Source organism: Nansenia antarctica (assembly GCF_963989245.1).
Source record: "Nansenia antarctica genome assembly, chromosome: 12".
Taxonomy (NCBI): domain Eukaryota; kingdom Metazoa; phylum Chordata; class Actinopteri; order Argentiniformes; family Microstomatidae; genus Nansenia; species Nansenia antarctica.
In genome coordinates this window covers 30,346,401-30,374,361 of record NC_137682.1, presented here as the reverse complement: position 1 = coordinate 30,374,361, position 27,961 = coordinate 30,346,401, and the positions used below count along the sequence as shown (strand labels likewise).

General features: G+C 45.0%; 1 protein-coding gene across 5 annotated transcripts in view; it reads left to right on the top strand.

The window, feature by feature from the left end:
• fli1 (Fli-1 proto-oncogene, ETS transcription factor) overlaps positions 1-27,550 on the top strand; it is a gene marked incomplete at both ends in the record, with an annotated part of 34,785 nt that extends 7,235 nt beyond the window's left edge. For 3 of the 5 annotated variants that reach the window (XM_080543720.1, XM_080543719.1, XM_080543722.1), the window contains 8 exons: positions 1,137-1,351; positions 1,658-1,812; positions 3,181-3,384; positions 8,805-8,873; positions 25,682-25,741; positions 26,073-26,132; positions 26,274-26,321; positions 27,027-27,550. In XM_080543720.1, the coding sequence (XP_080399846.1) occupies positions 1,137-1,351; positions 1,658-1,812; positions 3,181-3,384; positions 8,805-8,873; positions 25,682-25,741; positions 26,073-26,132; positions 26,274-26,321; positions 27,027-27,550 (1,335 nt within the window). The remainder of the gene's footprint in view (positions 1-1,136; positions 1,352-1,657; positions 1,813-3,180; positions 3,385-8,804; positions 8,874-25,681; positions 25,742-26,072; positions 26,133-26,273; positions 26,322-27,026) is intronic. The other 2 variants (XM_080543723.1, XM_080543721.1) reach the window with 1 other exon arrangement.
• Positions 27,551-27,961: the final 411 nt, after the last annotated feature.

The following is a 27,961-nucleotide window of genomic DNA, read 5'->3' as shown; positions in this document are numbered from 1 at the left end:
AACAGACTCACTACCCACATGCTTTACTGAAACTAACATTCTGCCTCACCTGCCACATTGTTTGGCTCTTTTAAATGCAAATGGCATTCTGTAAATAGTGGCATAGGAATTTTGACACATCACGCAAAGCACAACATGTAAGAAGTGGCTATATCATACTGTTTATCGCACTCTTAAGTTTGACATGTGCTTATAAACAATTTGTGAATTGTCTAGTAATGGGTTTATAAAGCATTTATATATGCTTTGTTTCAATTGTGACCTCACAGATGTATTCTTAGAAAGTCAATGTATTGCAGACTCACTACAAATGTGTGTTTCTTCTTGGGTGTTATCATTGGACATACCTTTAATCCTCTAACTTACCTTTTACCATCAGATCAATGTGCATCACACATGAGCCTAATCCTTGAAATAGCCCCATATGGGATGATTTTAGATGTGTCCCTATTGCTGTTTAACCATTGTTGACAAATACACACAGCTGAGGCAAGGCAGGCCTCATCAGCTCTGAATTGCACAGTTATACAGTTTAGGACTGTTTAAGCTAAGAGCATTTGATGTAGGTACATCTTTTTGCATGCTAGAGTTTTGTGGAAGCTGCTGTTGCATTTCCACGAGCAAATTAGATATGCCATCTTTGACTGTGATAGATACGTCTAATATGTATTCCATGCGTCTGTTGCAAGAAAAGAGGTGGACCACGTGGATACAGAGGAGTTTCCAGTGGAGCCCCAGTTGCTCCGTTTGTTTTCATTAATAAACTGACATTGCTCCAGCTGAGCCACTGCACTGGGGTCATTGTAGAACTGACCCCCTGCTTCTGTTGAGTCCTCAGCTGCGGCTGCTCTCTCTCTGTGGAGGGGAGCTTAGACATGAGTTGGCGTGGAACTCAGTATACAGTATGCTATCGTAGGCATGTTTGAAGTCATGGTTACATCAACAGGAAGTTGTAGTTGCTACATAGACCCGACCGCTGTATACACAAGCCACTTAGGATGCCAAATTGCGATATGACACATAACTGTGCATAATTACTGACTGTAAACAAAATAGTTGCAGCGAGTGATAGATTGAAGTTGTGAGATTCCAGATTCTCTGCTTTGCTATAACATGTTCCCTCCTCTGACCTGCAGGAGGCGCTGTCAGTGGTGAGTGAAGACCAGTCCCTTTTTGAGCCTCCTTATACTGCTGCTGCTGCCCCTCTTCCCAAGACAGACATGACTGCATCTGGCATACAGGACTACGTCCAGCCCCACAAAATCAACCCCTTAACGCCTCAGCAAGAGTGGATTAACCAGCCAGTCAGAGTCAACGTCAAAAGAGAATATGACCACATCAATGGATCTAGGTACTGCACAGCCCATGTCACCAGGCTCCTGTGAGCGTATCCCTGTATACCATCTGTCTGTCACCTCCTATGACCTAATGTGTCTTAATCTATATACGGTATGCTGTATTTATGCTGGCATACGGTATGCTGTCTTTTTGTTCACTTTATGCAACCAGATATAACTGAATTTTGCTGGTCCTTCAGCTCTTCATCTCCCACTTACCTGACTGTTAACTGTTGGCTATCTTCGTGCTCTGTCCATAGCTAAAGATTGAGATGGATTGTGACCTAATATATATATTGATGAAACTGTGTTCTCCGTAGCAGGGAGTCCCCAGTGGACTGCAGTGTGGGCAAATGCAATAAGATGGTAGGGGGCAACGACACATCTCAGATGAGCTACGGAAGCTATATGGATGAGAAGAATGCCCCGCCCCCCAATATGACCACCAATGAGAGGAGGGTCATCGTCCCTGCAGGTAAACATGGCTTCTACTGTACATCTTTACCACCTCAATACTAAAACCTGTCGTGCTATCTAGTTAATATCAATCACATTTTATATGTCTATTGTTATATACATTTATAATAAACTTCGGTAAAGGTGCTTATGTTTATGCATCCATTCAGGGCTGAGAGAGAATAAGTCGATTTTATAAACTTTTTTATTACTCCCGTATCTATTTAACTGGTCAAGGATGATGGCTCTTTGACACTTTGTTTGTATCTTTTAGAGTACTCATGGGAGCGTGGCCAAATACATACAGGCAAAAAAGCTCTGTTTTGTAAAAGAGTTATTTGCGTTGTCTTATTTATTAAAATATTAGAGCTTATCATGAGGGCACATCTTTTCTATCCCATTCTTTCTGTCTGTCAGTCTTGGAAGAGACTTATTTAGCTTGCAGAGTTATAGCCTAGGAATTTTGAAAAGCGTGGCACGGGACTGCCTTATCACAACCCAGTAATGTGTTTTATTCATGTCACCATACACCAAAAAACCTGCTAAAATGCTGAATTCACTTAGGAAACAAAACGTTTTCACTTTTGCTTTTGTTTTTAACAACAATGTTGTTGGCGATCAAAGATAGATACTCTATCATTATTAAATGTATAGTTTAATTTGCCTTGTAATGTTTACATAGTGGCGCCACAAAGTTCACAGTGTGGTGAGTGCCACTCTTAGATGTTTGGGGAGAAACCCTGGCTTGAGATGATGATGGAAATCCAGGCGTATGGTGTGATGCTTTAGTTTTATATAGGCTAGTCTGAGTCACACAAATTAATTAAAAGATGTATGGACTGCATTAGAAAAGTCTACACACAATTATCAATTGTGTGAAAACGCTAAAAAGTAAAACACTGAATAGACCAGGGGTGTCAACCTTATTTTGGTCACTGGCCGCATTGGACCAAATGCAACCTCACATGGGCAGGAACAATTATACATTTGTTAGTAAAACGAAACAAATGTCCACCGCTGTGTGCCCCATACTCAATGCTTCATTTCCACAAAGCTCAAAGTGTGTGTTACAGTAGCCTAGTCAAACTCAGACGAATGTCTCATTTTCAAGATAGGGTCATCTGTGGGCATCTGAAAAAAGATGATTGTAGTTAATTAACCAATATACTTATAAGTCCATTACAATAATAATAAGAAAGTACTGTGTAGACAGATATACCTTTGTACAATAGTTGTAAGTAGGAGTCTACATTAAAACATAATGTAATTCATGTGTGTTAGTGCTGGGCTGTGCACCCACTAGCCCTTCAGGAGACAAAGAACCCTGGACTAGATCATGCCGTCAAAGTGACATACATCTAACATCTCTCTCCTTGTGTCCCATCAGATCCGTCACTGTGGTCCCAGGACCATGTCCGTCAGTGGGTGGAGTGGGCCATCAAGGAGTACGGCCTGTTGGAGATTGACACGGCCATGTTCCAGAATGTAGACGGCAAGGAGCTGTGTAAGATGAGCAAGGACGACTTCCTCCGACTCACCACCATGTACAACGCTGAAGTCCTGCTGTCTCATCTCAATTACCTCAGGGAAAGTAAGTTTGCTTAACGTCAGAAGGCAAGAAGTAACAGAACGGCAATAAGCTAAATTAATAAATGAACCAATCCAGCACAGAGGTCATATATTTTGGAAATACAGTATAAGCAGGAATTGGAAATCCTCCCTACCTTTCCAAGTCAATGTTCTGGAACATGCTATTTGACCATGGCTGCCTGGGTCTTTCACATAGTGCAGAGGAGGTATACAAATCGAACAGATTTCACCCTCTCTTTCTCGGTGTGTCTCTTCTGTTTTTGAACGGGGAGTAAGGTTGAAAAGGCCAAATCAAGGGGAATAACATGACTCACGGTGTTTTGTCACTGTAGTCATCATGTTACAGTTGCCAAACAGTGATACAGCTCGCCTTAAAAAGGCCTGAGCATGTGGGGGCAGTCATTGGCGCAGCCATGGCAACCATAATGACTTTTCTTATTTTTCTTAGATAACCATCTACTCCAACTCCCCGTCTCCACTTAACAGTCCACATATAAGGCCACAGTCAGATGAAGCCCAGGTGCATTGCCTTAGGAACCAAGCAAGGCCTATGTGTTCAGCACAGCATGGGAAGTTTATCCCTCATTTATAATGGAGGCAACTGGGCTGATTCTGTCCAAGGGCTTTCTGAACATTATGGCCTCACATGCTTTGACAGCCGGACACGGCTGTAAAGAAACGAGGATAATCCACACCGATATTCAAATGTCATCTATAAGCAAGATGTCAGGAAGACAGACAGCATTTGGCATGGTTAATCATCTGAACTTGGTGCAGTTTCCTGCAATGGTTTATAATTCAGGTTTTATGGATATCTCCTGTATTTCAGGGGGTTGGTGGATGGCTCATGAAACATTTGAAGGCCTAATGTTACAGGCCGTCCACCGATCAGTTACCTTGCTCTTGAAGTGAACCAGTAAATATTCCTCTGGATATCCTACAATCGTTGTCAGACTGTTGGCGTCTGATTTGTTGTACTGTCTGGCTGTTAGCTTCTGATTATATATACTGCTCTTCAGAATAGCAACTGCTACTGCAAATGTCATGACATGGAGCAGGGTGGAGTCCCTGATGGGTTGACTCATTTTAACGGTACTCTTAAAAAATTGTGATGGGCCTTGCTGTGATGTAATGGGAACTTTATTCAACAGTTTTCTCTGTGTGTTGCATCTGGGCCTGTGGATGGCTGTGGTGAGCATAACAGCATAACAGCATAACAGTATAACAGTATAACAGCATAACAGCATAACAGTATAACAGTATAACAGCATAACAGTATAACAGCATAACAGTATAACAGTATAACAGTATAACAGTATAACAGTATAACAGTCTAACAGCATAACAGTATAACAGTATAACAGCCCCGTTGTGTTAGGCAACGGGAGGCTCTGTGCATCCGCCTGCCGCCGGGCCCTCTCCAAAGCACAGTTTTCATTTGGGACGGTTGCCGCAGGACTCAGCCCCGGCTTAAGCATGTTGGACCACGGCTCTCTCTCTTCTTCTTTTTGATTTAGATGTAGTGTATTTTGGAAACAGAAGAGATGTTTCAGGAATCCTCCGTTCAGCAATTGAAATTGCTTTGGACTCTTTCCCAACAAGCCAAAGAGACAAATGCTCTTGTACCGTGCCTCAGCTGACCAGTTGCAGCCGGCCTTTTGAGACATGAGCGGAGTATATTGACGCAGGGTGCCCGGAGGTGGGAAGAACCGTGTTAGTAAAGGCACATTGGAAAGGGGAGGGGAGGTTCGATGGTTTATCCAGACCCTGGGGGCTGAAGATTTGAAACTGAAACCGATCTCTTCCCCCTGCAGCACAAACAAACACAATCACAGACAAGCAGCAACTCCGTCCAGAATGGAGACCTCTGGCTTCACTCACATGAGCTGGAGCAGGCCCAAGCATACAGCTAAGCCCCAGACACAGAGAGAGCAGGCCCTGGAAGTATTTAGTGATTACAGCCTGTGTGATGTCTTCCACCAACTCCCCCCTCCTCCTCCTCCCCAACATCGCAAGCTGCAATCATATCATACACATCTGGGTGCATCATGTGTGTTTGGGTCTGTTTATTGAAACTCTGATTAACATTCTTCACTGCCATTAAGCCTCTTCAGATAGGCCAGAGCATGGCAAGGAGGCTTCCTACTGTAACAGCACACGCCTTTGTCCTCTGTCTAATAATATCATGTCTAATATATATACACACACCAAACATTCTGTGCATATCTGAATCTTTGTCTCCAGCTGCGAATAGTAGTCAGGGTGGCTGCCCGTGCATTGTTTTAGCCTCATTGTAGGTCACTTATTCTTATATATACTTATTTTTAAAAGCCACCCGCACACCAATGTGCTTTCAATTTGGGGTGCAATTTGAGAATTTGTTCAAATTAGTCTTTCAGGGAGGGACTGTGGACTGTTTGCTTTATCGCACCCATGTAGGTCGGTTTGATACCACATGTGCTCCAACAGACCATTGACAAGTCTCAGACGAGGAGAGACCGTATCCACTGACTTGAAGGGAGGCAGAGAAAAAGAGGAGAAGAGAAGGGGGAGTCTTTTATTGAAGTGCATGGAAATGGCCCGAAGTGGCCATGATTGAGTGCTATAGGAGAATAGCAATAGTTTTGTATCCCAGCTGTCCTTGCTCTTTGTGGCTGGATGGATTTACAGGGAGGGAGTGGGGAGGAAAGTGATAAGTCTGGGCTCCCGCACTGCTGCTGCTGCTGCTGCTGCTGGCCTCTCCAGAGTGGGGGACATTCTCTAGCCCTCAATAGTTTATGCAGACCATAAACATCTGGACTTGAGGGCTGCGGAGGAAAAGGAGGTTTGGAATTCTCTCTCTTGCAGTCACCCTCTCACTGGCTAGGTTTGTTATGGAGCTCATATGCATTAGTTCTTTCTATTGGCAGATTAGCACTGGAGCAGAGGGGCTCAGCGGCCTGGCTGTCTGCCTCTGCTATTATTTTACCATTACACAGCGTTCTGGCTCTGTTCAGGTGACTGAGGGCTGTCTGATAAAAGCCTCTTGTCAAGGGCAGTTGTGTCACCAAGTGACATATGTTTTGATTAAGAGAAGGGTAGGCCTATACATCATTGAAGGCTTATCAAGATCAAAAACACAATTTCACAGAGGTCTATGACGTCTAACAATCGGATGGATTCATGTCAATGTTATGGTGTGCATGGATGGAGGATCCATAATTCATAGATCTGATCTGTTTAATTGGCTTGTTGGGCCCCTATTTTGCTATTTTTATTTCAAATTGTGAAATTTAGTGCTGCTATCAACATAGAGTAGAAGGTGCTAAAAATGTAAAGTTCCTCCGTTAGGCCTATATGAATCAACAGTGTAACTCTGTAACTGCATTTTGCTCTTTGCAAAACTCTTGAATTTAAAGAACATTTATTTTGAAGTATAGGTAACCAGTGCTATTCATAGTCCTAGTCTGTACAAAAGGCCTTTGCTATTTGAGGCATATATACTGTAAATATCATCAATGCGGCTAGTTTTTTAAAAAGTGAATCTGTCAATCAAACGCACATTGCAAACCCCAGGTAAAAGAGTAGCCCAACATGGGCCTCTGGTGGCCGTGGGGCCTATTTCATTTGAAGCAGATGAATCGCCAAGTCTGCCACTGCTCATAGACAAAGAAGAAAATAAAACTGCTATTTGAGATATTATGTAATATAACAGCCTCTGAGCAGATGTGGATTGAGGAGGCTGAATATTACCCAATCCTCTCACTGTGCAGTTAAATGACTGGGATGTGTTTGTTTTCAAAGGGGGAAAAGTGCGTCCAAATAAATAGGCCATGTGGCCAAGCCACCCTCACCTAAAGTGTTACTGGTGCCATTTCTCATTCTCTCTCCCTCTCTCCCTCGCTTTCTAGTTATAGGTCTGCCTTTCTCTGTGGTATTGGCTTGTGGTTTTCCCAGCAACCCAGCCTCTTTGCCTGTCTGGGGCAACCCACATGTGGAACACAGTAGGGGAAGGGTTAACCCCCCCACCCCTGTTCTTCTACAACCCCCTTTCCAACCACCCGCCCTCTACCTCTACCTCTACCTCTCTCTCTCTCTCTCTCTCTCTCTCTCTCTCTCTCTCTCTCTCTCTCTCTCTCTCTCTCTCTCTCTCTCTCTCTCTCTCTCTCTCTCTCTCTCTCTCTCTCTCTCTCTCTCTCTCTCTCTCTCTCTCTCTCTCTCTCTCTCTCTCTCTCTTTCTCTCCACCCCCTCTGAGGATGGGTCGGTGCCGGGCCTGCCCTGTGCACTTACACTCTGCATGTGGGATTATTTTTGTTTGGGGAGCTGCGTTTGATTGCTGTGCAGGGACCCAGCCTCACACAATGCCTCCCCTGTTCAGCGGCCCCTAGGTCCAAACCAGGGCCAGAGGGGGTGGCTAGAGCTGGGGTGGGGCGGGTTGGGGGTTAGAATATGTATGTAGAGCACCCCACCTCCCCCATGCTCCCCAAAAAACAGACCCCAAGCCAGCCATTGGCACCAAAATCTGAAAAAGGCATCGCAGCTTTCCCAAGAAAAAGCTGACATAAACTGTTATTCATGTATTTTCTCCATTCAGAAAAGCAAAGAGTTTCTTCCCACCAGCAACTCCCCCTAGTAGTCCTTGTGTTAAATCTTACACTCCCCGTGTACTAGTAGCAATTGTGTTTTCTCAGTGCATTTTTGGGTCTGTTTTTCCACCGACTGATTTATGCCTCGGGGCAGCTAGCAGCTAACACACACACACACACAGACACACACACACACACACACACACACACACACACACCCTCGGGGCAGCTAGCAGCTAACATTAAGAGAGCTTCTTGCTGCTGCCCAGGGTGTCTGTGTAAGCACAGGAATGCAATGAAGAGTTCTGCTCCATAAGGTGAATGAACAGCAGCCATGTGCAGAGGCCTGCTTCTCTTTCTGAAGTACAGTTTAAAATGGTTGTACAGCAGTCTACCTATAGATGACAATGTATCCAATACTTGTTCTATATTGGATGAACACACAATTATGATTTTAAGATATAAACCTGAGAAGTATCTCAAATGAAGGAGTTGTGATGTGCATAACTGCTTGTGTTGTTACTGCCCCCTGCTGGATATTGGTCAGTGTTACTTCCCTGTGAAACCCTTAAAAGCCCCAAACATTTAAAGACGTCATTTTGTGAAAAAAACAAAATTGAGTATACATTATTTTACTATAAACTATCATGATATATGTTAGTATAATATTCACACACTGGTCGATTGGTGAATAAGAATAAAGCACAGAATTGATTCTATATTGGTTTTGTCATAAAAAATGTTTGGTCATATATATATACATTCCAGATCCTATACGTGTATATATATATATATATATATATATACGTTCCAGATCCTACACCTCTGACATTCTATCTGTCTGGCATGTTGCAGGTAGTTCATCATTATCCTACAATACTCCATCTCACACGGACCATTCTCCACGCCTGGCTGCCAAAGAAGGTAGGAGCGCCACCATCTTCCTTACAGTACATCTGTGAAACTGCTCAGAATGTCAGTATTTATCTGTGAAACTGCTCAGAATGTCAGTATTTATCTGTGAAACTGCTCAGAATGTCAGTATTTATCTGTGAAACTGCTCAGAATGTCAGTATTTATCTGTGAAACTGCTCAGAATGTCAGTATTTTAGAAGGGCCTTGTTTAGTATGAAGGTCTTGTTTGCTGCATGGTCTCTTCATGTAAGGCGGTCATAATGAAGAGAGCCAAGTAAGCATGCTGGAGGGGAGGGAGAGAGAGAGTGAGAGAGAGTGAGGGAGAGAGAGAGAGTGAGGGAGAGAGAGAGAGAGAGAGACAGAGAGAGGGAGGGAGGGAGAGAGAGAGAGAGAGACAGAGAGAGGGAGGGAGGGAGAGAGAGAGAGAGAGAGACAGAGAGAGGGAGGGAGGGAGAGAGAGAGAGAGAGAGACAGAGAGAGGGAGGGAGGGAGAGAGAGAGAGAGAGACAGAGAGAGAGAGAGAGAGAGAGGGAGAGAGAGAGAGACAGAGAGAGAGAGAGAGAGACAGGGAGAGAGAGAGAGAGAGAGAGAGAGAGAGAGACAGAGAGAGAGAGAGAGAGACAGAGAGACAGAGAGAGAGAGAGAGAGAGACAGAGAGAGAGAGAGAGACAGAGAGAGAGAGAGAAGAGAGAGAGAGAGAGACAGGGAGAGAGAGAGAGAGAGAGAGAGAGACAGAGAGAGAGAGAGAGAGAGAGAGAGACAGAGAGAGAGAGAGACAGAGAGAGAGAGAGAGAGGGAGAGAGAGAGAGAGAGAGACAGGGAGAGAGAGAGAGAGAGAGGGAGAGAGAGAGAGAGACAGAGAGACAGGGAGAGAGAGAGAGAGACAGAGAGAGACAGAGAGAGAGAGAGAGAGAGAGAGAGAGAGAGAGAGAGAGAGAGAAAGAGAAAGAAGTGTAAAAATAGTTTTTTAATTTAGCAAGATAACAGCGTGGGGTGGGGGTGGGGGGTATTTGTTTGTGTTAGTTTGCGAAAAGGATGTGTTCAAGAGACAGGTGGTACACCCACAATGCAATGTTCAGTGTTCATTTGGTAGTGATCAAATAGGGAGGTTGCAATCAGGAGCCAGTTATTAATGCAATATCATTAATTAACAAATGCTTGAAAACCTAACCCTGATGTGAAATCATGCAACATTATTTGAAATGGCTGCATAGTGGTTACACATTTGGGAAATTGTATTTGCTAGTTTGTACAATGGATTTGTCTAATTATGGGTGTAATTTGTAATTTTTGATGTACTATCTATGCCTCTATCCTACAATTACCACCATGACTACCCTGATCAGATATGGTAGAAAATGAGACCCTCCACTTATTGATACATTCCTGGTCTGGCAAGACCTCTTTGAACAACAGTGATAGCAGACCAGTTTTCTCCTCGTTGTTTTTACCTAGGAGCTTTTTACCTAGGACCTTTTTTACATTTTGAAAATGGATCAATTAACAACAACAATAATATAATATATATAAAATTGCCATCATGTAATAATACAAAAAAAAACTCATTTGGATTTGAAATCAAACAATTACTAATTATAAGGTTAAGTAGCCTATATATTCTCAGCTTTTATGTTATGGTATTTTTGTGCAAGTTTTCAACATTTAGAAATGACAAAAACAATGAAATGTAGTAGCTCTATTTCAGGACAGTTGGTTTGACAGGTGTCGATGGTCAGGTGTTTGACAGGTGTCAGGTTGGTGGTCAGGTGGTTTGACAGGTGTTGATGGTCAGGTGGTCAGGTGTTTGACAGGTGTCAGGTTGGTGGTCAGGTGTCAGGTGGTTTGACAGGTGTCGATGGTCAGGTGTGTCATATCATCTGGGCAGGAATAAGAGAGCTGTCAATGTCTAGTATTGATTCTGGCTTTGGAGTCTCTGCTATTATCACCAAAGCCATGTCAGTGAAAGTCAAGGAAGCCATTCTGAAGCCAGAATATCAGAAAACATCAATCAGAAACATAGGTAGAACTGGCCAACCGCAGGCAACGGAAGACTTCTACAGTGGATGACTGAAGAATGCTAATCAGAATTTAGAAAACCCCCAAAACAACTCTCCCACAGATCAGTAACACTCTCCAGGACGTATGTGTGAATGTGTCAGAGACTGCCATCCACAGAATACACCACCAGCCGGACGACAGAGGCTTCACTGCAAGGTTATCCTCAAAAAGGATCGAGTCGAGTTACAGTTTGCTAAAAAAGCACCTAAAGACAGATTATTTCACTTATAATCCACTCTATCACAATTCTAGTGGGTCAGAAGCTAAGTTGACTGCCTTTAAACAGCTGGGAAAATTCCAGAAAAGATGTCATGGCTTTAAAAGCTTCTGAAAGGCTAATTGACATCATCAGTGCCTCTTTGCTTGACATATATATGAAAATATCTTGAAAATATCTTGTCAGACCATCTCACCATCTCTAAAGGGGTGCCTCAAGGCTCCATCTTGGGACCAACGTTGTTCTCAATCTACATCAATGATGTAGCAAAAGATGCTGGCAAATCCCAGATCCATCTTTATGCTGACGACACCATCTTGTATTGTGCAGGCCCTTCACTCCACTCTGCGGCTTCCACTCTACAACTCAGCCTCACCTCCATTGAGCAGTCTTTTCATCGCCTCCATCTTCTCCTCAACACCAAAAAAACAAAGTGCATTCTTTTCGACCGGAGACCTCGTGTCAGCAGCCCCCCTAAGATCTTCTGTGTTGACGGTTCCGAGCTGGAGTTTGTCTCTTGTTACAAATACCTTGGCCTTTGGCTGGACTCATCCCTTTCCTTCACCACCCACATAAAGCACCTGCAGACAAAAGTCAAAGCTCGCCTAAGCTTTTTATACCGGAACAAGGCCTCCTTCACCCGTGCAGCCAAACATACCCTTGTCAAGATGACCATCCTGCCCATATTTGACTATGGCGATACCATCTATAGGATGGCATCTCAGTCTGCCCTCAGGAAACTCGACACACTCCATCACTCCGCCATTCGTTTTGCCACTAGTGCGCCTTTCACAACTCACCACTGTGATCTGTACACCCTTGTAGACTGGACATCTCTTCACAGCAGACGGCTTTGTCACTGGCTTCATCTTATCTACAGAACCATACTTTGCAAAACACCTTTCTACCTCTCATCCCTTCTGCACCTCTCTCACCGCCCCGTCATCATTCTAAGATCCAGTGATCTTGTCCGACTCACCATCCCCAAAGCCCGTACCGTTGTCGGTCGCAGCGCTTTCCGGTTCGCTGCAGCACACGACTGGAACACTTTACAGAACACCCTCAAACTCACCGACCTCACCTCACTCACTGCTTTCAAACAAATCCTGCAGCGAACCATAGTCGATCAATGCACCTGTTGATCACCGTCTCTCACCCATCCCATAACCCATCACTGCCTCATTTTAAATACCCTTGCTCCACTACCCCCGCTATTCCCTCACCTCCGCTCTTCCTCACCCCTACCTCTTCCGTCTCTCTCCCCTCTCTCTGACTGTTAGTATTTTAATGCATCTGTGTTTGCCAGTGTTTTATTGTTTTATTGTTTTATTGTTGTAAATTACTTAACCTTGTTTTATTTCTAGCTTCCCATCCCCCCCCCCCACAAAGAGCCATTGCTTTTTGGTCAGGCTGCATTTGCAAATAAGAATTTGTTCTTACATGTTTGCCTGGTTAAATAAAGGTTAAATACAAATAAAATAATGGAAAAATCAAAAGAAATCAGCCAAGACCAAGAAGTCTGTCTCCTAGAGATGAACATACTTTTGTGCAAAAAGTACAAATCAATCCAACAAAGTACCTACTGTATATCCACAGTAAAACAAGTTCAATATCAACAGAACCTGAAGGGCTGCTCAGCAAAGAAGAAGCCACTTCTCCAATCACCATACACAAGCCAGACTACGGTTTGCAACTGCACATGGGGACAAAGATCTTACTTTTTGGAGAAATGTCCTCTGGTCTGATTAAACAAAAATGTAACTCTTTGACCATAATGACCATCGTTATGGGTCTCCCAATTGGACAATGACCCCAAGCATACCTCCAAAGTTGTGACAAAATGGCTTAAGGACAACAAAGTCATGGTATTGGAGTGGCCATCACAAAGCCCTGACCTCAATCCTATAGAAAGTTTGTGTGCAGAACTAAGAAATAATGTGCAAGCAAGGAGGCCTACAAACCTGACTCAGTTACACCAGTTCTGTCAGGGGGAATGGGCCAAAATTCCAACAGCTTATTGTGAAAGGTGTTATGTTCAATAACGGAGACAGAACTCAGAGCTTCAAGTCGGAGCTTGTACTCCATTTATTCAACATCGTGTTACTCAACTAACGTAAGTCGTCCTAACACATAACATAACACGGCACTGTAGTAAAGTCCAAACTGTCGTAAAACTACAGACGTAACATTTCCCCCCCCCCTCACACAACCTAGGTGTGATACTCAGTCATGTAGTCACGCAAGTGATCGGGGAGGATGTGGTGGATCCCTTTACCCACTAGATTGGAGGACAGTTCATGGGAAATCAGAGCGTCGAGAATGTCGATCAGCACCTTTGCTGTGACCGAGCCCACAGGTGTCACCTCTGGCCACTTAGAGTGGAGGTCGTAGGTCACGACGAGAAAACGCTGGTGATGTGGTACCCCATGCAGCTCGCCGCAGATATCCAGTTGCAGGTGCTCCCAGGGTTGAGATGGCCAGTCCAACGGCTGCATGGGCGGGGGTGGAGCTGGAGCCCTGGTCTTACCACTAAGGAGACAGGCAGTGCAATCCTTGACCAGGGTTTCGAGTTCCCTGTCGATGCCTGGCCACCACACAACATCACGACAGCGCTGTTTGAGCCTGACTATGCCCAGGTGACCCTCGTGCGCCATAGCAAGGATACGCGCCCGAAGGACACCTGGGACCACAGTGCAGAACCCGCGAGCGACACAGGTGTCATTCCAAACCGACAACTCCTCCCTGATCCTGGAGTAAGTGAGTAGCTCGTCAGGTACTCTTGCCGGCCACCCCTGCGTGATGTAGGTTGAGAGTGTAGAGAGGGTGGGGTCATCGGCTGAGGCATCCCGGAGCTCTTTCAGCGACACCGTCTCCTGAAGGGGTGTGTGGAGGAGCTGGACGAGGTCATGCTCAGCCTGGTCCAGTCCGGGGGTCAAGGTTGGGGCTGTGGGTGGGCTGGGGATTGAGCGTGATAGCAAGTCGGCTACCACGTTGTCTCGTCCTGGCGTGAACTGTAGCCGATAGTTGTACTGCTGCAGGCGGTCGGCCCAGCAGTGGAGGCGGAGTGGCTTGTGACCGGTGCCAGACGTGGCCAGGAGGGTGATGAGGGCCTGGTGGTCTGTCCTCAGTGTGAATAGACGTCCATAGAGGTACATGTGCCAGCGCTCACATGCCCAGAGGCATGCTAGGGCCTCCCGCTCCCCCACCGAGTACTTCTGTTCCGTGGGGCTGAGAGCACGGGAGGCGAAGGCGATCGGTCTCTCCACCCCCCCTTGCAGCTGGGACATCACAGCACCAATGGCTGTGGCAGAGGCGTCGCACGTGACAAGAGTGGGGCTGGCCAGGTCGAAATGCGCCAGGACCGGTGGCGAGGTGAGTTGGGCCTTCAGCAGGCAGACGTCCAGAGCCAGGGCTCGTCATGCTTCAACAGCTTCCGCAGTGGTGTGGTTGTGGCCGAGTACTGTGGCAGGAAACAGAGGTAGTACGCCGTCATGCCTAGGAAGGAGGCCACCTGAGCGGCTGTGGTGGGCTCCGTGACATGATGGATGGCCTCGGTGTTCGAGTGCAGCGGGTACGTGCCATCAGCTGAGAGGCGGAACCCCACAAAGTCAATGGCTGGGGCGGCGAATTCACACTTCTCACCATTGAGTGTGAGGTGATGCTTGGCCAATGCACTGAACACACTGTGGAGACGCTCGTCGTGGCTCTCGACGGTGGCCCCGTGAACCACGATGTCATCAAGATAGACACCTGGGATCCCAGCGAAGATGGAGGCCATGATCTTTTGGAAGCAGCTGGGGGCGGAGCTTAAACCGAAAGCCATGCGTTTGTAGCGGAAAACCCCTCTGTGAGTGATGAACGCTGTGAGGTTGCGGCTCTCGGGGTGTAGTGGCACTTGGAGGTAACCCTGACGGAGGTCCAGTTTAGAGAACACGCTGGACCCGTAGAACTGGGCGGTGAGCTCCTCTATCGTTGGCAGGGGGTATTTGTCAGGGATGATGGCCTTGTTTACCGCTCTCAGATCCACGCAGATGCGCAGCCCCCCAGACTTCTTCTTCGCCACCACCAGGTTGGAGATCCAAGGCGATGCATTCACCTGCTCAATGATGTCGCTATCGAGCATGCTCTGTAGTTGAGAGGAGATGTCATCGCGGAGAGCCAGGGGGGAGCGGCGGAGGGGCTGTATAACAGGCATCACTGTAGGATCTAACAGAGGCTGGTGGGAAAAAGTGTCGAGGCAGCCTACACCGCTGAACAGCGCAGGCCACTGTTGCTGCCAGGGGATGGAAACGGTGTGAATCCAGCTGTGTCTAGCAGGGTGAAACCGAGGGCGTTGAACAGGTCGAGGCCTAACAGGTTGGTCCCGTGGCGTGCAACATTGAACCTGAAGGCCGGCAGTGTCCTCTCCCCGTACTTCACAGGCAGCCGAAAAGAGCCCACAATGTCAATCTCAGAGTTGGCATAGCCACGCAGAGTGGTGGAGGGCAACCCCAGGGGCACATGGGAGAAAAACTGTGTATAGGTCGTCAAGTTCACAAGGGACACTGTGGCTCCAGTGTCTAGGAGGAGCGGCAGAGTGACATCACCAACCATCAACGAGCATGTTTTGAATGGCGCTCGTCCTGAGCTGACATTATGGATGACTGTGGTAGGTGACTGGGAAGCTCTAGCTGGGGCAGACCTGCAGACCTTGTGAAAGTGGTTTAGTCTCCCGCAGTTGGAGCAGGTTTTACCACGGGCTGGGCATGTCTGAGCTCTTGAATTGTGTGCAGAAGAGCCACAATTCCCACACGGCTGGTGTGGCTGGTCGCGTGACCGAGAGGCCAGTAAAATGCTCTCCCCGCCGCTGGCTGTACTCACGTGGAGGAGGGGCACCTGTAGGCTGTGCGCGCCCGCTGCCGGTGAGCTGGGAGAGGCTGAAAAACTAACTGCATATTCCAAGGCCGTTTCAACCTGGACCGCTATGTTCAAAGCTGCTGATAATGTAAGTTCATCATTTTCCAGTAACAGTTTTTCCCTAATCTTGTCACAGTTCGTGTGTTAGATGAGTTGGTCTCTTATCATTTCGTTCTGTAATGTCCCGAACTTGCATAAGCTCGCCAAACCCCGCAGATCAGCCACATACTGTGTCACTGTCTCACCTGTACGTTGGTGTCTTCGTTTGAATATGACGCGGCGGAGAAGAGCGCTTTGTGGAGGGGCGAAGTGTTGCTTCAATAGTTCCACAGCGTCTGTGTATTTCGCCGCAGTGCCGAGAGTTCCGAACACGCGCTGACCCTCCGCTCCTAGGCAGTGCCGCAGCAGCGCACATTTCCTCTTGTCGGAGATCTCCTCCAAGCCGGCGGCTTTGATATATGTCTCGAAAGAGGAAATCCAGCAGCCCCACGGAATCGGTGGTTCTGCCGGGACTGCTAGGAAAGGAGGGGGTGGTGGTAGAGAACAATCAGCCATCCTCGTCGCCAATGTTATGTTCAATAACGGAGACAGAACTCAGAGCTTCAAGTCGGAGCTTGTACTCCATTTATTCAACATCGTGTTACTCAACTAACGTAAGTCGTCCTAACACATAACATAACACGGCACTGTAGTAAAGTCCAAACTGTCGTAAAACTACAGACGTAACAGAAGGCTACCCAAAATGTTTAACCCGATTTAAAGTCAATACTAACTAAGTGTAAACTTGTAAACTTCTGACCCACTGGGAATGTTATGAAATAAATAAAATCTGAAATAAATCGTTCCCTCTATTATTCTGACATTTCACATTCTTAAAACAAAGTAGTGATCCTATCTAACCTAAGACAGGGAATGTTTACTAGGATTAAATGTCAGGAAAAACAGAGTCTAAATGTATTTGGCTAAGGTGTATGTAAACTTCAGATTTCAACTGTATATCAATTAAGTTAGCCAGGTCTATTGATTGATTGATTGAAAACTTTATTAGAAGATTTGCAGGAGTAAGTACATGAAAGTACATATTACATACAAGGTCAACTAACAGGATAAAAACCCAAGAAAGCCACTGGCTTATTTCAATTGGGGTCCTTGATTCTCAATTCATCGTTGATCGTCTAGTGGCAGCTATACCCTAAACCATAACATCCCCTCCACCATGTTTCACAGATGAGGTGGTATGCTGTAAGTATTGGGTAGATAATTTTTTCTCCAAACTTTCGTCTTGCAATCACTCTGGTACAGTACATAACACTTTTTGTCCACAAGACCTTTTTTTGAGAACTCTGCAGGCTTTTTAAACAATCGTTGGAAACATTACTTGTGTCATGCACAAAGTAGATGTCCTATAAAAGCTTCCAATCTATACTTTAACCACTTAAATCACAACATAGTGATTGTCAGATTTCAAATCCAAAAGGATAGAAGAAGTACTTATGTGACTTAATTGTCAATTTGCTCTATTCATTGATTAACCCAAAACCAGCTCAGAGCACTAACTAAGCATCAGTGAATACAGAGAAATGGTAAAGTAAGTAAGTAAGTAAAGCTTTATTTATATAGCGCCTTTCGTACATGAAAGGCTATCGGGGTAGTGGTGGTCTAGTGGATAGTGAGTTGGACTTGGGATCGGAAGGTTGTGAGTTCAAATCCCGCCTGAAGCCACACCACTACTAGTGTGCCCTTGGGTAAGGCACTTAGCCCTCAGTTACTCCAGGGGGAATGTCCCTGTAATTCGTAATTGTAAGTCGCTTTGGATAAAAGCGTCTGCTAAATGGCAAAATTAATTAATTATAAAATTAAAATGCAACTCAAAGCGCTTTAAGTAGATAGATAGATAGATAGAAAAAGGGGTGGCTGTGACACAGGAGGTAGAGCCGGCGTCTAATGGTCGCAAGGTCGGCGGTTAAAATCCTGGCTGGCCACATGTCGAGGTGTCCTTGGACAAGATACTGAACCCCAAATTGCTCCCAATGAGCCTTGCAATGAGCCGGCGCCTTGCATGGTAGCTTGCCGCCATTGGTGTGTGAAAGGATGGGTGAATGAGTGACCTTTATAAAGCACTTTGGAATAAGGTGCTATATAAGTCAGTCCATTTAGATAGATAGATAGACAGATAAAGTCTGGGAACCTGCTTGGTCAACATGTTTAAATGAGGAACGTGTTGACATGGACGTCCTGATTTCAAGTATGGGCCACGGGGCAAAAACACAGTGACAGCTGTACTGTACTGTGGAAGATCTTCACATTGTACTGTATGTAAAGATGCGTTGAATCAGTTTGGTGCCAGCCGAATCATCCCCACAATTAAGAAAATAACCTTTCAACTACTGTGCAACCATTGCATATAATGTTGCATGATTTCATGGTTAGTTTTCGAAGCATTTACAGAACATTTATAAAGCAATAATAATACCACCGCTGTCACAGGCAGTCACTACCTATTTTCCGCCATACTCTAAAGAGCCTTCTCTTTAGGCTCCTCCTCCTCAGTCCTCTGCCTAACATTGTAAATTACCTGAACTTATTTTAACCCTAAATTACTTTCTTCTTTACCTGAGCACTGTGTCCATGGCACTTGTTCTTATTGAAGGCTTTATTTATGATGACTGATTGACTGATTGACAGTTGATTCACTTACTTTAGACAAATGTACTTTTTGTAAGTCACTTTGGATAAAAGTGTCTGCTAAAGCTGGCCTGGTGGGCGATAGACAATGTGAAGTTTGATGGGGATAGTAACAGAAACAGCATGTTCAAAATAAGATGAACAGATGGAGATGACGATAGAGAAAGAACATTTGATGTCTACTTTGGTGAGATGAGGAGCCCTATGCCACCCCATTGACCAGAGGGTCTAGATTAGGGTTGGGAACTGATAAGATGTTATTGATACCGATTCCATTATCAATTCTACTACATAAAGATTCGATTCTTTATCAAATCCCTTATTGATTCCTGATCAATTTTCTGTGTGGAAAAAAGTAGGCCTAGGTTTTTAGTGTCAACGCAAAAGTGTTATTATCTCGAGTCTCTGAACACAGTGTATAATATCTGAACATAACATTTGAACATAAATAAAATGAGCTCGAGCAGCTGGCTGCTGAAAACTGTCATTGTTTTCTTTTTATTCAGTTAGCATCTGTTGACAAGCATCAACGGCTGTGCTTTAAGCAGCAAGCACATCAAAAGACGAAGCTTAGGCCTTATAATAAACACATTCGTAAATACATAAATGGTCAGTTAAAAGTCTTTACAAACTAACTGTAAACATGCCGGATACCAACAATAACATTACCATCATTTAGCTGGCAGCTAACAATTTTAAGTTATTGTGTTAACGTTAATGTTGACGTTAGCTAGCTTTCTGTTGCTAACTTTAGTGACAGTAGATACTCATTCACAGGGCTCTCAAGCCTCACGCATTGGGTGTGAGACACACGTGGCGTGTGAGCGTGTGAACGGGTTGAAATGCGTGTGTCTCACGCCCAATGCGTGAGACTTGAGAGGCCTGCTCATTCATATTCATATTCATATTCATATTCATTCAAATGAACGTTAATTCATCCAATGTATAGACATGATTATTACCTGCTTTGTTACATCTAGAATGTAGATGAATGTTACAGTGATGGTTTGAAGGTTGAATGAAGAAAACTGTCAGACTTGATTCCTTGGAGATTACGCTCCTTGGTGAAGTACTGAATGTCGGAACAGTGCCACAAAACCAACCAGTGGCCAATAATATATTACATCCGTACTAATAAGGACTGCCATTTGATTTGATCTATGGTTCAGACGCTCGGACAACTGTCAGCGCTTGTGCAAAATATGCCGGCATCGACATCGATATGCCGATAGACAGACAGACAGACAGACAGACAGACAGACAGACAGACAGACAGACAGACAGATACTTCATTGATCCCCAAGGGGACATTAAGGTGGTGCAGCAGCTCACAAACAGCAACAACAAAGTAAAGTGACAATAGAATAATAGAATGAAATAAAATAGACATCTTTCATCTGAAACATGGCATACAGTAAGAACAGTCCAGTATGAATGAACATCCCCCAGCCTGACTTCTCACCCAGATCGAGCTGGCCGGAGGAGGAGTTGTACAGTCTTAATGCGGCAGGCAGAACATATCTCCTAGTTCCTCCTTAGTGCTGCATGGTTGTTGTAGTAGTCTGTTGGTAAAGGAGACGGTATTTACACTGACATTTGTCGGATCCAAGACAAAGTATATATCCTATGATGTCACAAAGTATATATCCTATGATGTCACAAAGTATATATCCCTTGATGTCATATACTGTATATCCTATGATGTCTCTTGTTCTATGATGTCACCACCACAGCCTTGTTCTTGGACATGGGCCTATCTAGGCGGGGAGGAAATGCTGATAAGACTACCCTGCTATCATGACTACCCTGCTATCATGACTACCCTCCTATCATGACTATCATGACTACCCTGCTATCATGACTACCCTCCTATCATGACTATCATGACTACCCTGCTATCATGACTACCCTCCTATCATGCCATTGCTGAGCTTTCACAGGCTATGTTGTTCTCACCGTCGTTAATACCATCATGCCAATGGGCATACTAGATAATATTCTGTTTTCTCACCTTTGACCCTTCTCTTCTTGGTTCTCAGTGCCAAGTATTAAGACTGAAAGTCTCATGTTTTTTTTTATCAGTTAAATAAATTATGAATTCTGATTCATCTCTTGCAAGCACACCAGCCATAACCATATTCACCTGCCTCTTTAGTCTTACAGTTGTCTACATGCATTTATTTATATCATTTCATACCATTTTGTTTCCTCTCTGTAAATGCCAGCAGGAATGTATGGCTATTATTACAGTAGCCTATTGTAGGCCTACTTAGGGTGGCAGTAGTGTATCATATTCAACATAACAAGAAATGCATGGAGGGATCATTGTGTAGTGCATTGTTTGATCCTGCTAATACAGTGTTGTGCATGGTTCCAATGTTCAATGTGGGAGATCAGGCAGTGTGGTAGACTTACAGCCTATTGTATGCTAGTTTATATTATTTTCCCGCCTCAATATTACCATAGATTAAATAAGTGGAATTCACACAGCTTTCAGTATGATTCTTACCATCTTTTTTAGTTTTTGCGTAAAGGTTCTCCAAACTTATTTTCTATGAAGTAGGTATTCATATTTTCCTATAGTCTACAATATACCATGTCCTGTCCCCCCCCCCCCCCCCCTTATGTTATTGTATACCCTATCAAAGACATTCACATTTCCATGAATTAATAATTGGCACAGTGCAACAATGGTCATTCTATGTTTTAGTCTTACAGAATGTAGTAATGCACAAATATACACTAGGCTTACTTCATCATACTTATAGAAGATGTACTGGTTGTATGAGGGATTATCCCTACAAACTATTGAATGTGGAAAGTCAAAGTTGTTTGAATTGTAGAATTTGCCAACACAACACATGGGCACCGAAAACTGCCCCATCTTGGTAAAAAGTTTGTATTGGTCAGGGAACACGCACTTTGCAGTGACACCAAATTACCTGGTCTGCACATGGTTTAACTCTTGTGCAGTGCTCTTTAGCGGAAGCAAATTGGAACCTGGAGTGTCTGTCATTATGTCTCAAAACACAAAAACGATATCAACCATAGCCAAACTCAATAAAAGCCTCCTGCTTAAAGAAATGCCAGGATCGTGCTTGTATCATCTTTTCTTGCCAGATGTTCAAAGTCATATTGCCTTTAGAAAAATGATCAAATACCATAGGCTCTCTCAGGGTATTGTAAGCACAAATATTCAGCAGGATAGCCCTACGTCAAAATCTTTTCCAGACTGTCTGATGTAAAATGTAATGTTATGAATAAAAATGAGCATATAAAACATGGTATGCAGAAGCTATGAAAGGCAATGTCTTTGTGAGCATGTGTCTGTGCGTGCTGAGCTAAAGGCTCTGGGAGACACTACTTTAGCCCTTTCAGTGATTTACCACATGGGTTTCAGTGGTCACAGAGAGGGAAGGTTTGGAGATTGATGGGCCATTCTTTTGTCCACAGCACAGTATTTTATCTTTCCCTCCATGACCTCACACATGGATAGCTACTGATTTACACTGGCTGTATATCCAGACATATGTACAATACTGTATGATTGTGTACCGGATCATGTTAAAGCTTGGCAGCTTTGTCACTGTCTCTCTCTTTGGCAATGTTCTTATACAAATGGCCTATGAAGCACCTGCATCTAGTATGAAAAGTGTTGCACTGTCTCTCTCTCTCTGTCTGTCTCTCTCTTTGACTGAGATGCACTGTCTCTCTCTTTGACTGAGATGCACTGTCTCTCTCTTTGACTGAGATGCACTGTCTCTCTCTCTTTGACTGAGATTGTGTTGCACTGTCTCTCTCTTTGACTGAGATGCACTGTCTCTCTCTTTGACTGAGATTGGGGGTTAAAAGCGATCCTTGACTTGACTCACTGGTGCTCAGCCCTTGTTTTGACTAGCTGGTCTGCAGTCAGGTCTCCCAGGAGGCTGCTGTGTGCACCACGGCCCAGCCCGGAGTGGAAACTGGCTCAACTTAAAGTGGGCCTGGTGAAAAAAGGGTAGAGGGGCTTAGTGCTTTTGGGTCTGCTGTGCCTGTGTTAGGTTTGCTTTTCTGTGCTTCTGATACTGGTGTGATCATCTGGACTCTCCTTGTTCCCAATCTGCCTTCCACTGTCACGGCTGGTGCTACACTCCTAATGCCTCACTCTCCTTCCAACCCTGACTCTGGGTCTATACTGAACCTTCTAGAATCTAGAAATAAGAACTTCTATATTGTCTTAAATGGTGAAATCAGCTACCGTTCGTGACCTTCGCTCATCGTGTCAAATAGCGATGTAGAGGAGTCGCTACCTCCTGTCTTTATACTAGACAGAAGTGATCCGCCGCCATTGTTTTCTTTTCAAATTCCAACATTATGTTTCGTCTGCCTCTCTTGTTTTTCCTCTCTCTCTCTCTCTCTCTCTCTCTCTCTCTCTCTCTCTCTCTCTCTCTCTCTCTCTCTCTCTCTCTCTCTCTCTCTCTCTCCCTCTCTCTCTCTCCTGATCCCCTTCTGTTTGTTACCCTTCCCTTCTCTTGGAAGGAGGTAGGGGTTTGGGGGCAGGGGGGGGGGGGGGGCAATGAAACAAAGAGAGGTTGTCTGCAGGCAAGGCAGGCAGGAAACGCAACTCTCCCAGGATTCTCTCCCAGTCGCTGCTCCTGGGCTATCCCGCTGGCCTGCTCCAGATTGGACCTGACAGGCTCTACTGAGGCCCGGCCACTCGCTTGTTATTCCTCCTTCTTTCTCTCATCCGCCCTGTTTCCCCTCCCCTCTCCTCCCTCCATCTAGCCCCGGCCCGGAGGCCCTCTCTTTGTTCAGCCCTTCCAGGTTCAGACGTATCAAGGCAACTCAGGGGTTAAAAGTTGAAAGTTAGAAATTAGTGAGAAGATCAAGAGAACCATTTAATGTAGGGAGATGTTTCTGCTGGAGGACACTGTTTTGAAGTGTAAAAGAAATGGAAAGGAAACAAGGAAAAAAAACAATCTGTAAAAGTGATTGAAGTTGATGAATGTTTTCATATTTTCAGTACAGAATTATTAATTATGTAACCCAATAAAACACTATGTAATGGCATAGTTTTGTAGAAAATGATGTTTTTCACAAAGCTATGAGTAAGGTTTTAATAAAGCTGAAGTGTGTTGATTCATTTTATTTAGAAATAGAAAAACAACCAATATGTTGTCCAGAAGGGGGCAGTGTTTGACAATGTTTAGAAAAGCCTTGGCCTGGAACTCAACCAGTTGTCGATTCTGAGCTCTGTGAATGTTCCCATTATGTGGCATTAAAATATTTTTTGTGTCAAGATGGGAAATACAGATAGCCTGCACCACCACAGTGACATCTGTCAGCCTGCACCACCACAGTGACATCTGTCAGCCTGCACCACCACAGTGACATCTGTCAGCCTGCACCACCACAGTGACATCTGTCAGCCTGCACCACCACAGTGACATCTGTCAGCCTGCACCACCACAGTGACATCTGTCAGCCTGCACCACCACAGTGACATCTGTCAGCCTGCACCACCACAGTGACATCTGTCTAATACAGATAGCCTGCACCACCACAGTGACATCTGTCTAGTTCTTGTCACCTTGGCTGTATTGGTTACTTTGGATATACACTCACATGCATGCGTGAGTGCACACACCCACGTACACACAGGTACACACAGGTACACACAGGTACACACAGGTACACACAGGTACACACACACCCACGTACACACAGGTACACACAGACACACACACACACACACACCCATGTACACACAGGTACACACAGGTACACACAGGTACACACAGACACACACACACACACACACACACACACACCAATGAAAACAAGAACAAAATGATATTTATGTGACCTTTGATGATTTGTTTTAAGTGGCACCCTGTAACATTTAAACTGCATGTTGATGTCAGCAACTTCATAGGTCAGCACAATTTTTATTATAGAAACCCACAGTGATCACACAGCATTTAAAAACACATTTGTTGAGGCATGATAACACAATGAGACACAAGAAGGAGTTGGTGATATGTGTGTCTAGTTACACTAGTGATCATATTTCCTCCTAACCTGTGACTTTGTTCATGTGATTCAGATTCAGATTCAGATTCAGATTCAGATTCAGATTCAGATTCAGAGTACAAAGACAACCTAGCACATTGGGCATCCACCCAGATGCATCTAGTATCAGCAATAGTGCATAGTGAAAAAGCTATAAAAGTGTGGACCGATATATGTACAGTGGTAAATGTGGTGCAGCCTGCTAATTTTGGAGGGCGCTGTGACTGTGAAATTGCATCTACTTCAATTTAGATGGGAAGGCACAGTAGTGCTTTTGATGGCATGATGGGGAAAATATACATGGTCTGTTTTATCTGCCCATGTCAGAGTGATTGATGTCAACTCGTGGCACTCCAGCTTCTCAGGCCACATTCAGTTTTGAACTTCACAAACCGGAGGCAATACAACCCAACCTGGTTTCAGTTTTGGCTGTTTGTTGAAATGTCATAAAATGCCTGTCTTTATGCATCTGTGGGTGTGAGCTTGTCCCTCTGTTTGTAGTCAGTTTGTTGCAATCTGTTATTTTATGGAAAACATCTTGTTTCCTCTACTTTTGAGAAATCATTGCATGTCAGATAAAGCCACACATCGCTGGCCAGATATCCTTCACAGTTTCTTGGGCAGTACTAAGATAGGAAACCTTTTTATAGCACTCTCTGGCACTTCTCTCTTCCCTTATTTCCATGACAATCTTGCCAAGTTATGTTCCTGAGATAGAGTAGCAGGTGGGGAGTTAGTACAGTATGTACTGCCAATACAGTGCCACATCTCAAGCAGAGTCACTAAGTCTTTTCAATTGTGACCTTTAATAATATAAGATGTCGTATGAGAAGGTTCATCTTGAATCAAAATAGTTTCTCAGTTAAAGTTTTTAACCTTATTGGTATAACTCCTTTCCACTCCCTCCTAGACTCCTCTTATGATGCTGTAAGGCGGACAGGATGGTCGAACAACATGCACAGTGGTAAAGGTGAGCACCCTGCCTGATTCACAGACCTTCTTCGGCCTAACCACAAGAAAACCTATAATTGGGCCCTCCTAGTCTTGGTAAACATTCTTCCCTTCCCTACATCAAAGATCCACTAGAGTTCCCAAGCACGCAGGGCACTCCGCCAATGATTTAAAGCTCAGTTGTCAGCCCTGAAAACGGGGTGCTTTAAGCACTTAGCGTAGCCACCAGCTTTTGCCCTGTTTGCTTTGGAATGGGCCAGATGTGCCATTAAGATGTGTACCGTGGTTATCCATGGCTGACCGACTGATTTTCTTCTCTCTTTTTCTCCTCCTAACCTCTACTTTTCCAGGCTCGCCGGTGGTCACACAGAACGTGTCCAAATCCACTGAGCAGCCCAGGCCTCAGCCAGGTAATGAATTTCTGAACTGCTCACTCCTTTCATCCACCATGCACTACACACACAGACCACCATAGTGGGTCATAACCCTCACACAAATATCAGGGTAATGAATGGTCATACAATCTTACCCACCTTTCCCTCATCCCATAGATCCTTACCAGATCCTGGGTCCCACCAGCAGTCGACTGGCCAACCCAGGTAAGGACAGGAGCACCACTTAGCCCAGGGACGACTCCTCGGCATTATATATCATGTTTCAGTCTTCAGTCTTTCCTGGAGGGCTTCGTGAGCTTAGAATGATAAGATTCTATCTCCGTTTAGGGTAGTTCAGAGAGATATTGAGCGTCAAAGTTTTTACATTCCATTATGTTTTGTGAGATGGAACCTTTGTATTTTATTAATTACTAACTAAAAAATGTCAACATTTTAAAGATAACACCACACAGGCATTAATAAACACCTAATGGATCAGATTATGTAAAAAAACTAAACAACAAAAATGGAGATAGAACCTTATAATTCTAACGTCACAACCTGTTATGGGGTTATTGAATATTCAGAGTCTTGATGTATTTCCATGATGATTGCAGATCAGCTGTGTATTTGCTGTGTGTGTCTACTCGCTCTCCACAGGCTCAGGTCAGATCAGCTGTGTATTTGCTGTGTGTGTCTACTCGCTCTCCACAGGCTCAGGTCAGATCAGCTGTGTATTTGCTGTGTGTGTCTACTCGCTCTCCACAGGCTCAGGTCAGATCAGCTGTATATTTGCTGTGTGTGTCCACTCGCTCTCCACAAGCTCAGGTCAGATCAGCTGTGTATTTGCTGTGTGTGTCTACTCGCTCTCCACAGGCTCAGGTCAGATCAGCTGTATATTTGCTGTGTGTGTCTACTCGCTCTCCACAGGCTCAGGTCAGATCCAGCTGTGGCAGTTCCTGCTGGAGCTCCTGTCTGACAGCGCCAACGCCGGCTGCATCACCTGGGAGGGCACCAACGGTGAATTCAAGATGACGGATCCGGACGAGGTGGCACGGCGTTGGGGCGAGCGCAAGAGCAAGCCCAACATGAACTATGACAAGCTAAGCCGTGCCCTGCGCTACTACTACGACAAGAACATCATGACCAAGGTGCACGGCAAACGCTACGCATACAAGTTTGACTTCCACGGCATCGCTCAGGCCCTGCAGCCCCACCCCACTGAGTCTTCCATGTACAAGTACCCCTCGGACCTGGCGTACGTGCCCTCCTACCACGCCCACCAGCAGAAGGTCAACTTTGTGTCCCCCCCATCGATGCCCGTCACCTCCTCTAACTTCTTCGGACCCACCACTCCCTACTGGAGTTCTCCCACAGGGGGCATCTACCCCAACCCCAGCGTCCCCCGCCATCCTAACTCCCATGTGCCATCCCACCTGGGCAGTTACTACTAAGACCCCCACTGCCCTCTCTCTCCCCAAACCAAACCCCCGCTGCCCTCTCTCTCCCCAAACCAAACCCCCGCTGCCCTCTCTCTCCCCAAACCAAATCCACCAGTGCTGACCTGCACCAAACCAACTAGAGAGAGGGGGGGGATTCTCCTCTACTGACATTCTGCAATTAAATGGCTAAATAAAGTATGCTAAGTAAAGGATGACTTTTTCTAAGGATATAAAAAAACTGGATGCTATTATCCAAACGGAGTACTACTTATTTACAGGATAAGCAGCTGTTTCAATGTTTTGTTTGGTTTGTATGTGTGTCTGAGTTGTATGTGCTTTTCTGTCCCCGAAAAAGCTGCACCCATGGGCCAGTTAGATTACCCCCCCCCCAGAAATCCTTCCATGGTCACCCACAGAGGCACA